Consider the following 12,500-nt stretch of genomic DNA (forward strand, 5'->3'; position numbering starts at 1 on the left):
TAGCAGACGAGACAAGACAATCTGCTCACTACTTTCTGCAGGCTTTCTAGAGGCGTAGCTGTCTTCCATCGGCCCAGCGCAGTCTTCGGAGGATAGCAATGAGCTCTTGTTTCATTTTGTTTCTCTTTTATTTATTTATCGCGCTGACTGACGTCCCACCAGATTTATCACCACGGCGTCTATCCGTCCTTAGTCACTTTTTGTTACGTCTGCAGTAAACTGAATCCAGTTTAGCCTATTGCTGCTTATCCGAACATCGGTGGGTTTTTCTTTTTTTTTTTTTTTTTTTCTGCTGTGCATTTTGTGTAGTTTTCGGATAGTTTGTATCGCCTGCAGTACACTGGTACCCGGGTAAGCTCAGTCTTGCTGCATACGCGATGAAGGTGTTTTGCTGTTTTTTTTCTGTTTTTATTTAATTTTCATTGGTGCCATATTGAGGTGACATGGCGATTGTTTGAGTGTACATGGAAAGGAAGGTGTTTTTTTGTGTGTTAATTGATTAGTTGTTGTTGTTGTTTTTGCCTCATTGATTTAGGAGACAGAGATTGTTTGAGGGGGCAGGGTGAAGAGAGCTTTGCCGTGTCGTGCCAACCATGCACAGTTAGTTACTTGTTGGAGGAGTCACCATGGTGGCGTTTTTTCTTCACTGGAAGTTTAAGTCTCTCTCTCTCTCTCTCTCTCTCTCTCTCTCTCTCTCTCTGTGTGTGTGTGTCTCTCTGTCTCTGTCTCTCTCTCTCTCTGTTGTAAAGTTTCTGGCATGCTTTCTTTGATTTGGTTTATCCTTATGTCATGTGTCCGCCCTCATCTCTCTCTCTTTCTGTCTCTCTCTCTCTCTATCTCTTTCTGTCTGTCTGTCTGTCTGTCTCTCTCGCGCAAAATTTGGTTCACTGTGAGAGCACAAAGCAAGGGTGAATAAGTGTGTTATATATTTATTTTATTTTTTGTCAAATGTTAACTGATGGTGTAATGAAAATAGTATAATAATAATAATAATAATAATAATAATAATAATAAAGAACAAGAAAAGAAAAAGAAAACTGCATGCTTAGGAATGAAACTGCTTCTGAAAAGCACAGTGGGAAAAAAAAAAACAAAAAAACCCAACAAAAAAACAACAAAACAAACCAAAAGCGGTTTGCATTTCGGATGGTTATGAAGTTCGCATTCTCTTCTTTCGTTGATGACTCACTTGTGTAGGTGGTGTTCCATGGGTTTCGGTGGCGCTATCCTTTCAGCCGACCGATGTCTCTCTCGTACAGACAGACAGGCGTACACATGACCGCACGGACGTACGGACTTGCTTACACACGCACACGCTTGCAAAAAAACCCCAAAAAACAAAAAAAAAAAACACAAAAAAACACAAAAAAACACACGTGCGCCACATGCGTGAGCCACTTATACGCACTGCATACACAAACCTGCGCATACTGTACATCTGTGTCTCAGTCAATGTCTGTCTCTGACTGACTGTATGTCTGTCTGTATGTGTCTGTCTTTGCTCTCCGTCTCTCTGTGCTCTCCCTCTCTCCCTCTCTTCTGTTTTCTCCCCTTTGTTTGTGCACACACACACCCAACTCATTCACTTACTCACTCACCCACCCACCCACTCACTCACTCACTCACCCAACCACCCACCCACCCACCCACTCACTCGCTCACCCACTTACTCACCCACCCACCCGCTTACTCGCTCACCCACTTACTCACTCACCCACCCGCTTACTCGCTCACCCACTTACTCACCCACCCACCCACCCACCCACTCGCTCACCCACTCACTCACTCACCCACCCACCCACCCACCCACTCTCACTCACCCCTTCCTTCCCCCCATGTCACCAGAGCCAGATCCGGGAGCTAGAAGCACGGTGCCGGACCCAGCAGGAGCGGCAGGAGGAGCTGGATGCCGAGGTGCAGACTCTACGACAGCAGAAGGCGGGGCTCGACCTCCTGCTCCAACAACAAGCAGAAGAACAGCAGAAACAGCAACAAGAGCAACAGCAACAGCAACAGCGGCAGCAGCAGAGGCAGCGTGAGGCATCGCCGGCCCGGAGACGCGCCTCCCCGGCCACCCCGGGTGGGATACCCCCATCTGACTCGGCCGACTCGGGTCTGCCCGCCTCTGGCGCCAACAGCGATGAAGGTGAGGGCTCCTCCGTAACGTACAGTGCACAGTGGGAAGCGCCAAGTTTTAAGTTCTTCCATGTTTTTTGTTTTTTTTTTCAGTTAGAGGAGAGGGTCGGGGGTGGGTTGTGTCGTGAGCTGAACCCGTAGATGCATGAATATTGCTGTTCAGGCAGTGACCGTGGTCCTACCAAGAGCTGAAATGACGGTATTAATGCTGACCGGCTTAAGCCTGTGTGGAGTTCTGGAAAGAAAAAAAAAATGGGGGGCAGAACTCCATTGAACTCCAGAAAAGACCCCCCATGCTAGACATCGCCACTGATATCATACGAAGAAGGTGGCTCTGGACGTCCTTAACCCTTTCAGCGCCAGTCGATTTAGAGAACAAAATTCCCTTGTGGTATAAACACAGAATAGACAGTGGCTAAGAATAGCTGGGGATTCCCCCTGCGATGTATAGAAAATATGGCCTATCCTACCACCGAACATGAAGAGCTGCTAGTAGGTTCATGGATAACAGAGCAATGTATGGTCACCTTTCAGTGACGTGGGTCCTCTACCACGCCTGTGCATAAATGCGAGCTTGGCGGTGAAAGGGTTAAAATGCCGCAAGATGCACTTCAAACAGTAGCCTTTCGCTGGACATGACACGTCGTTAGAATAGCACAAGATGCACTTCAAATTGTAGCCTTTCGCTGGACATGACACGTCGTTAGAATAGCACAAGATGCACTTCAAACAGTAGCCTTTCTCTTGATACCAGATGGAAAAAGTTCGCCAAGAAGATCAAGGAAGACATGACAGAACGGCTGATAAAACAAACCATTTAACTCTTTCCATACCAACGGCGAAAGAGACGACGTTAACAGCGTTTCACCCCAATTACCACCATCAAAATATTGCAAGCGGAAGGCTCTTGTACTGAAGAGGTGAATGTTGACAAAGAATACCACAGTTCTGACGACGGAAGCTAAAGGTTGGGTCATTCAGACACCCAGTGGACATCCGAGGGGTCTGTGTAGAGGAGAAGAGAGGACTGGCCGTACTGAGTGAGTTAAAGGGAGAGAGAAGAGAGGACTGGCCGTACTGAGTGAGTTAAGCAGAACGCCTATACCTAGGGGAAGCTCATGCCACAGGTAAGACAGCGCAAGACAGGCAGCAGTGTTGAATCCTTGTGGCAGCCTTTTGAGCTGCTTGGCAAGAAGGGGATTAAGATAAAACCTGTTCAGCTGCCGTGCTGATGGAGGTATGGACAGTCGGTCGTGTCCGACTATGACCATCAGAACAGCAGAGGAGGCAACTGCTGTCCCGACTGTTTGGGCTAGAATTTGATTATAGTGGAGAGTGTCTTGCCCAAGTTACATCCCCACTCTCTCGGCCAAGAGGGTTTCAGGACAGTCGGCGCTGGGATGGTCCCCAAAGGCCAACTAGCCCCGCAGTGCTGCAACACTTAGAGCTAGTGCAATTTGCCACCTAGTTTGAGAGTCGTTGTCCTTCACAACCCCCCACACCCCCAAAACAACAACAACAACAACAAAAAAAACCCCAACAAAAACAAACAAACAAAAAAACACACAAATGAATTCCCACTTCAGGGAAGAAATTGTTGATCACTCAGCTCTCACTTTGCTGTTAGCTGAAATGAAAGCTTATATCAATCTCTGATGTAAGTCGAGTGGACGGTTGTGATTATGTGTTGGTGATGAGGGTGACGCGTGGATAATGGTGACGACAGCGTGTTTTAAGGTGGTGACGATGTTGATGATTATAACTCTAGCAGCCACGGTTGATATTGGACAATGTTGACGACAGCAAGGTCGATGTTCTGGAATTCATCACACGCTGTTTGCTCAGGCAGGTGCTGACGATGATGATGATGATGATGATGACTGAGCCGCCTGATAAAATTAATGACAACGGCGTTGATAATGACGATGAATGTATGTGTGTGTTTGCATGTGTGTGACTCAACTCGACTCAACTCGACATCATTTCTTGTCATGAAATCCTACAGGATTAATAGACACAACAAAAGAACACAATGAACAAAGAAAGAAACGGGTCATCAAAGACACATGCAATGAAATGCATAGTTGGCGAGTGTTTTCTGACCGTCATCGCAATTGAATTGAATGTGTGTGTGTGTGTGTGTGTGTGTGTGTGTGTGTGTGTGTGTGTGTGTGTGTGTGTGTGTGTGTGTGTGTGTGTGTGTGTGTGTGTGTGTGTGTGTGTGTGTGTGTGTGTGTGTGTGTGTGTGTGTGTGTGTGTGTGCAGGTGTGAGTCAGACAGGGAAGGGGAGTGAGGGTCACCCGGCCTTGGACCTGTCGGCGGCACCTCCTGACACCTCCAGCAAGTCACATGACACAGGTCAGCAACCCCCCCCCCCCCTCGATCCCCAACCCCCTCCCATCCCTCTACCCTCTTAACTCCCCCCCCCACCTCTCCAGTGTATCCTCCTCCCCTGTCCTGGCCTGTCCTGTCCCCTCTGCCTCATGTCTGTGTTCATCTCTGTGACAGCGGGGGCGGAGAGAGAAATGTGTGTGTGTGTGTGTGTGTGTGTGTGTGTCTGTGTGTGTGTGTGTGTGTGTGTGTGTGTGTGCAGAGAGAGAGAGAGAGAGAGAGAGAGAGAGAACGAACGAACGAAATTGTTTTAAGGAACTTTGGCCATGGACCACAATTCAAAACCAGGGGATTGGGGGTGGGCATGGGAAGGGGTATTATGACACTTGAATAGATGACACAATATCATAATGTTCATGGATTTGACATTAATTAGGTCAGAGAGAGAGAGAGAGAGAGAGAGAGTGTAAGCGCGTCTGAGAGCGAGAGAGAGAGAGAGTGTGTTTGTGTGAAAGAGAGGGTATGTATGCATGAAAGAGAGAGAGAGAGAGTGTGTTTGTGTGAAAGAGAGGGTATGTATGTATGAAAGAGAGAGAGAGAGAGTGTGTGTTTGTGTGAAAGAGAGGGTATGTATGTATGAAAGAGAGAGAGAGAGAGAGTGTGTTTGTGTGAAAGAGAGGGTATGTATGCATGAAAGAGAGAGAGAGAGAGAGAGAGAGAGAGAATGTTCCACTATTTCCCTCCTCGTGTTCTCTGTGAGAGAGAGCGGGAGAGAGAGAGAGAATGTGAGTGTGTGAAAGAGAATAAGTGTTTGTGTGAAAGAGAGAGCGTGTATGTATGAACGAGAGAGAGAGAGAGAGAGAGAGAGAATGTTCCAGTTTTTCTCACCTCTTTTCTTTCTCCACTTTCTCTCAATCGGGTCTCACTCACTGTCCCTGCATTGTGTGTGTTTGTGACCTTCTCTCTATCTCTCTCTCTCACTCTCTCTCTTTCTCTTTCTCTCTCTTTCTCTCTCACTCTCTCTCTTTCTCACTCACTCTCTCTCTCTCATTGTCAGATTTCCGCTTGTTCATATGATTAGTGTGTGTGTGTGTGTGTGTGTGTGTGTGTGTGTGTGTGTGTGGTGATGATAGTTTATTAAAATTAAAAACGTGCGCGGTTTTCATTGTTTTCATTGACAATCTGGAGTCATTGTAAAGGTCGGTGATTTTGTTGTGTGTGTTTGTGTCCGGGGGGTAGGTGAGGGGATGGGGGTGGGGGGTGGGGGAGGTGTTTTTCAAGTACTCTCAATCTGTCTGTGTCTGTCCCTCCCTCCCCCCCTCTCTCTCTCTCTCTCTCTCTCTCACATCTCTCTGTGTTTCTCTCTACGCATCCCCCTTCTCCTCACCCCCCCCCCCCCCCACCTTTCCCCCCCACTCCCAAGAGTAGGGGGCAGCCCATTAAGTTTTCAAGATGTTCCCATGGAAACAAGAACACAGAAAACTGAACTGGCATCATGAAGGGCATCGAAATACGTGGAGGCGTGAGAGGGAGGTGGAGGGGAGGGGAGGGGAGGGGATGGGGTGTGTTGGGAGGGGGAAGCTAGGGACTTACCCTCCTTTCTCAGCTTGGAGCTATTTTTTGATACGTGAACGCCAGCTTCCATTTAGATATATTAAGGGTATATAGGAGGTCTGCCCGCAGAGCTGGTTTTGTCGCCCCCCGCTCTGCCTCCCCCTGCCCCCACCCCGATATATATATATATATATATATATATATATATATATATATATTAATAATGTATAATAATGTATATTTGTGCGGTAAGATGGGTAGGGTGGACATGTTTTTGTGCAGGTATGATAGGATCACACTCATTCCGACTTCCCCACCCCCACCCCCCACCCCCCCGCAACCCTAAAACCCGTTTATGTTTTACATGGTGACGGAGAGTTAATAATAGCTTTCTTAATGGCTCTGAGGGTTCGTGGAATCGTGTGTGAAGGGGTGGAGGAGGGTGGTGGTGGGGGGACGGAGTGGGAAGCGCTGTGTGTGTGTGTGTGTGTGAGTGTGTGTGTGTGTGTGTGTGTGGTGTGGCGAGGGTGGGGGCGGAGGGGGGCTGAGGACTGTGTAGTTGGTTGGTTGTGTTTGTGGGTGTGTTGAGTGGATGTGTCGGATGTGATGGAAAGGGACTTTGTCGTGTGTGTGCGTGTGTGTGTGTGTGTGTGTGCATGCGCTCGCGTGTGTGTGGTGTGTGCATCCGTGTGTATGTGTGTGCACGCGCTCGCGCGTGTGTGTGTGTGTATGTGCGTTTGTGGGTGGCTAGGTTGGGGATTGAATTTGTCGAATTTGTGTATGCGCGCACGAGCGCGCGCCGTGCACGCGCGCGCGCGCGCGCGTTTGTGTGTTGGGCTTGTCTGTAGAGTCGTTTAGTGCAACGACGTGACGTCAAAACTGCTTGGCGATGAGTCTTTTTTTGAAACTCAAGACTGAAAGGTGAGACCGTCTCAGCCAGTATGATATATTATTATCCACACCGTGCTGCTCAGTGATATGATCCCGCCTTCCCTCCCTCCCTCCCTCTCTCCCTCCCTCCCTCCCTCCCTCTCCTGACCCATTAACTCCCTGTGTCTTTGTCTCTGAATAACTCTCGTACCAAAACGCCTGTGACATTGTTTTTATGAAATATGATATTACAGAAAGACGAGAGAAAGACAGTGCTGGAATATGGGTTGAAAACAAGTTGGGTTTTTTTTTCTCGCCCCTTTCTGTTGTTAGTTTAACCAGCGACACGAAGACAACAAAGATGAAGAAGGCTCTGTTTTTGAGTAAACAAGTGTTTTGAACAAGAACGTGGAGATTTAAAGAACAAAAATGATTGTAATTGCGAAGGAGTAGCTAGCTAGCTATGCATCCACCCCACTCCCACCCTGAAAAGAAAAGTAGACATATCGATGTTCATGCCAGACGCTGCACGGAGGTGGCAAAAAGGGGCTTGTGGCCAGACATGTCATGTCTGAAGAAGGAAGGATTTTTTGTGTGTGTGTGTGTGTTTTTTGTTTTGTTTTTTTTGTTCGTATTTTTCTGGAAGATTTAGAACATCCACATTTCTTCTCTTGTGCATATTGTCGTTCGGTAAACGTCATTTTGAAATGATGATAAATTGAAGAGAACACTGAATAATAGCTCTGACCTGTCAGTTAAACATTGATGGGAACGGCCGGGGTTGGGGGTGTAGCTGATGATGATGACAGGAGAGGAGGAGGGGGGGGGGGGTGAAGCAGAGAGAGAGGGAGGGGAGGAGAGAGAGAGAGTAAAAACACTGTCGGGGGTGTGTGGGGGATATTCTAAGTCAGGTCTTGTTAATGAGAAAATAGGTGGACTATCCAGTTCATTAATATTGTTATTATTCTAATTTTCATTGAAAATGATATCGTATGCTTTCGTTATACTGAATTTACTTTACTCTTGAAAAAAAAAAGCAGAAGAAGAAAAAGACAGTTATGATAAACCTTCGGATATACACCACACCACCACCACCACCACCACCACTATTACCATTACCCATCCCTCCCTCAGGTCCTGCCGAGTCAAAGGGAAGTAATTCGTCAATTAACGATAATCATACACTCGATTCTTTCCATAAAGTACAGTTACCGCGTGTGCTCAGTGCTTGGATGGGGGTGGGTGGGGGGGGGGGGGGGGAAGAATGTCGCCAGACTGGGATTCCTGACATTTTTTGATACGTGGACATTCATTCCCCAGTCCCACATTCCAGTGCACAGTTGGTGCGACCGCTGTTAGTCATACCAGGAAGGTGTGAGGGGGACGGGGGTGGGGGCAGGGGGGTGGGAGGGGGGAGGGGCTGGCCTCGGAACAAGCGTGCGGGCCAGGAAGTATTCCAACGGGCAATGTGCACATCATAATTATCTTCCCTTGCGTGACTTCCGGTAGCAAGCAATGCACGTGACGGGAGTTCTGGAGCCGGGGTGGAGTCCTCCATGGCAATCCGTACCGTCGTGGCAGGACTGATTCGTCTTGTCATGTGCAGCGTACCGAACTGAAAGGATCGTGTGTAGACAGCGTGGAGATAGGTTCGGAGGAACAATATGAATGTACTTTCGCACTCTGTGTGTGTGTGTGTGTGTGTGTGTGTGTGTGTGTAGATAGATGCATAGATATAGATAGAAGATATAATCAGCACGCATGAGAAAGTGGAAAGCGGTTGTTTTTTTTCCGTGGGCATACATTTGACTGAGGTTTTGTATCACGGTATCTCTCTCTCTCTCTCTCTCTCTCTCTTGCTCTCTCTCTCTCTCTCTCTCTCTCTCTCTCTCTCTCACACACACACACACACACACACCACACAGAGTTTCATATATAAATAACGGGGGCCAGGCTTTTATAATGTAATCGCCTCACTGGTGAGGGTGAGGGGGGGCCTGGGGGTGGGGGGGATGGGGGGGGGTCTCTATTCCATGCGACTGGACATGTTGGCGACGGGGCGTAATACGCCCTCATAAGGTTCGTGCACGCCCGGGGCGGCAGTGTGGGTGGGTGGGGGTTGGAGTGAGGAGGGAGGGGACAGATTGGGAGAGGGGTGGGGGGAAAGGGTCAGTGGATGGAAGGGACAGGCAAGGGGGGGGGGAGGATCGGAGGTGTTCGGGGGGGGGGGGGGGGGGGAGGCATCAAGGAGATGATGAGCCTTTCCTGTGATGTGGGGTAGAAAGAAAGAAAGAAAGAAAAGCAGAGAACACGCATGGTATAGAGTCCCCCTTCCTTTGTTCCTCTCCCCTCATCCCCCCCCCACCCCCAATCCCCAACCCCTCCATTCCCTCCTACATCTTGCCCATGGCCGTCAGGACTGCCGCTCTGTGTGTGTGTGTGTGTGTGTGTGTGTGTGTGTGTGTGTGTGTATCCCGGTCTCCTCTTTGTAGCCTTAAGCCTTTCACTCGGGTGCAATGGCCGAATAGTTAAAGCGTTGGACTTTCAATCTGAGGGGACCTGGTTCGAATCTCGGTATTGGCGCCTGGTGGATAAAAGGGTGGAGACTTTTCCGATCTCCCAGGTCAACTTATTATGTGCAGACCTGCTAGTACTAGCCTGAACCCCCTCCGTGTGTATATGCGCACGCAGGAGATCAGATACGCACGTTAGAGATCCTGTAATCCATGTGAGCGTTCGGTGGGTTATGGAAACAAGAACATACCCAGCATGCACACCCCCGAAAACGGAGTATGGCTGCCTGCATGGCGGGGATAAATTTTCAATAAACAAAACGATCATCCTCGTAAAATGTTACATGTCTGTCTGAGAGTGTATGTGTGCGTGCCTGAAATCTGATTGAATGGCGCAGGAAACGAATGATGAGCGTCAATGGCAGCCGTCAGTCGGCTCCACCTAGGGCAGGCAGTCTGTTGTGCAAATGACCCCTTGTTTGTAAAGCGCTTAGAGCTTGGTCTCCGACCGTGGATAGGCGCTGTATAAGTATCCATATCATTCATTCAACCTGGTATCTATGCATCCTTCGACCTGTGAACGGACATCGATGGCATCCTCTTGTCCTTTGTCCAGCGGTCTCTTCCCCTTTTCCATTACTTTGACTGAGTCAGTATTATTCCACCCGGGGTGGACCCATCAGCAGATCATTTGTATTTGTATTTGTATTTCTTTTTATCACAACAGATTTCTCTGTGTGAAATTCGGGCTGCTCTCTCCAAGGAGAGCACGTCGTTACACTTGTGACAGCGCCACCCATTTCTTTTTTTGTTTTTTGTATTTTTTCGTGCGTGCAGTTTTATTTGTTTTTCCTATCGAAATGGATTTTTCTACAGATTTTTGCACAGCATTTTTACTGTAAAATATTTCGCTATAAAAGGCTGCGTGTATTATTTTTTTATGATAATTAAATACTGATTTTGGCAACAACAAAAAATCACTGTTTGCCAAAGCGGTCGGTAAAAGCTGAATTTGCTCCAATAACCGTTTTCAGATCTGTAGTTAATACACACGTTGATAAAAGTTTTTTTTTCGTTTTTAATGTCCTCTCTCTCTTCCCTTCCAACTCTCTCTCCCTCTCTCTCTCTCTCTCTCTTTCTCTATCTCTCTCCCCCCCCTCTCTCTCTCCCTCTCCCTCTCTCTCTCTCTCAGTCTCTCTCCACCGGTTCTTCTTTCTCACCCATGCACGCATGCACGTTTATTCCGACCAGCATCCAAATAGATTTGTCTTTTCTTTTTCTTTGCTTTTTGTTGTTGGTTTTTTTTCCCCATCTGCTGAGGGTAAGCAGTTCCAGCAGAGACATCTCAAGTCATTGAGATCCAACAAAACCTCAGCACTTTATCAAGGCAGAGGGGTTTGGGGGTAAGGATGAGTGACATCCCCCCCACGCCCCCCCCCCCCCCGACCCCCCCCCCACACACACCCACACACACACACCACCAACCTCCCCTTCCCCAGCTTTTACATACAAGACGTTCCGTGCTGTCAACATTCTGTCGGATGTCATTTTGTTTCATCCGAGTGCTTCCAAGAACTAATAACCGGCGAAGAAGTTTCAGCCTCAGTCGGTGCGAGCGGGTTCTTTAGCTTCGCTCACGCACGAAAACAAGAAGAAGAAGAAGAAGAAAAAAAAAGTCAGTTCTGTGTTGTAAGAGAATTGGATCAGAAACCTTTCTTCGTCTCCAGCCTGGGGGGGGAGGGAGGGGGGCGTTGGTTTGTGTGTGTGTGTGTGTGTCGGGGTGGTGGTGGAGGGGGGTGTCTATTAAAGCGAACTGCCGCGAAAGGAGATACTGCTCACAATCAAGCTCGTGGCCATTCTGTCTTGGTTTCCGCCTTGTTGATAGCTTCTCTGGGGGGGTTGTCGTGTTAATGCAACATTCCTGATGATGATCTTGTATGGTTCCTTGGTGGTTGACTTTTTGTTGTTTTTTGTTTTGTTTTTTTAAGTATTGGAGACTCGGTTTGACGTTCGGTGGGGTTCTGAAAGCGGCGAGGATTTGTCTTTCCCCTTCTGTTGCCGAGGATACAGTTTGCTGGCAGTGTGTCACACAGCAGCATGGTTTCTCTGTAGTTCTTGGTTTGTTTCGTGGTGCAGACCAAGAAGATTTCTTTAAGTTTATGGTTTGTCGTATGGCAGAGAGCATGGAGGCTTCTTTAAGTTCATGGTTTATCATGTGGCAGAGAGCATGGAGGCTTCTTTAAGTTCATGGTTTGTGTGGCAGAGAGCATGGAGGCTTCTTTAAGTTCATGGTTTGTGTGGCAGAGAGCATGGAGGCTTCTTTAAGTTCATGGTTTGTGTGGCAGAGAGGATGGAGGCTTCTTTAAGTTCATGGTTTGTGATGTGGCAGAGAGCATGGAGGCTTCTTTAAGTTCATGGTTTGTGATGTGGCAGAGAGCATGGAGGCTTCTTTAAGTGCATGGTTTGTGTGGCAGAGAGGATGGAGGCTTCTTTAAGTTCATGGTTTATCATGTGGCAGAAAACTTGAAGGTTTCTCTGCAGTGAATGGTTTGTCATATGGTTCTAAACGTGGTTTCTTTAAGTTCATGGTTTGTGAGGTGGCAGAGAGCTTTTAGGTTTCTCTGCAGTGAATGGTTTGTCATATGGCTCTAAACGTGGTTTCTTTAAGTTCATGGTTTGTGAGGTGGCAGAGAGCTTTTAGGTTTCTCTGCAGTGAATGGTTTGTCATATGGCTCTAAACGTGGTTTCTTTAAGTTCATGGTTTGTGAGGTGGCAGAGAACTTTTTGGTTTCTCTGCAGTGAATGGTTTGTCATATGGCTCTTAACGTGGTTTCTTTAAGTTCATGGTTTGTGAGGTGGCAGAGAGCTTTTAGGTTTCTCTGCAGTGAATGGTTTGTCATATGGCTCTAAACGTGGTTTCTTTAAGTTCATGGTTTGTGATGTGGCAGAGAACTTGAAGGTTTCTCTGCAGTGAATGGTTTGTCATATGGCTCTAAACGTGGTTTCTCTGCAGTGAATGGTTTGTCATATGGCTCTAAACGTGGTTTCTTTCAGTTCAGTCATGGCTTGTCGTGTGGCAGAGGGTATGAAGGCTTC

At 47.8% G+C, this 12,500-nt stretch overlaps 1 protein-coding gene across 1 annotated transcript in view; it reads left to right on the top strand.

The window, feature by feature from the left end:
* LOC143274668 (RIMS-binding protein 2-like) overlaps positions 1-12,500 on the top strand; it is a 127,417-nt gene that overhangs the window by 25,222 nt on the left and 89,695 nt on the right. The window contains exons 7-9 of the mRNA XM_076578541.1: positions 1,846-1,938; positions 2,011-2,146; positions 4,402-4,494. Coding sequence (XP_076434656.1) covers positions 1,846-1,938; positions 2,011-2,146; positions 4,402-4,494 — 322 coding nt within the window. The remainder of the gene's footprint in view (positions 1-1,845; positions 1,939-2,010; positions 2,147-4,401; positions 4,495-12,500) is intronic.

This window comes from Babylonia areolata, chromosome 29 (assembly GCF_041734735.1).
Source record: "Babylonia areolata isolate BAREFJ2019XMU chromosome 29, ASM4173473v1, whole genome shotgun sequence".
Classification (NCBI taxonomy): domain Eukaryota; kingdom Metazoa; phylum Mollusca; class Gastropoda; order Neogastropoda; family Buccinidae; genus Babylonia; species Babylonia areolata.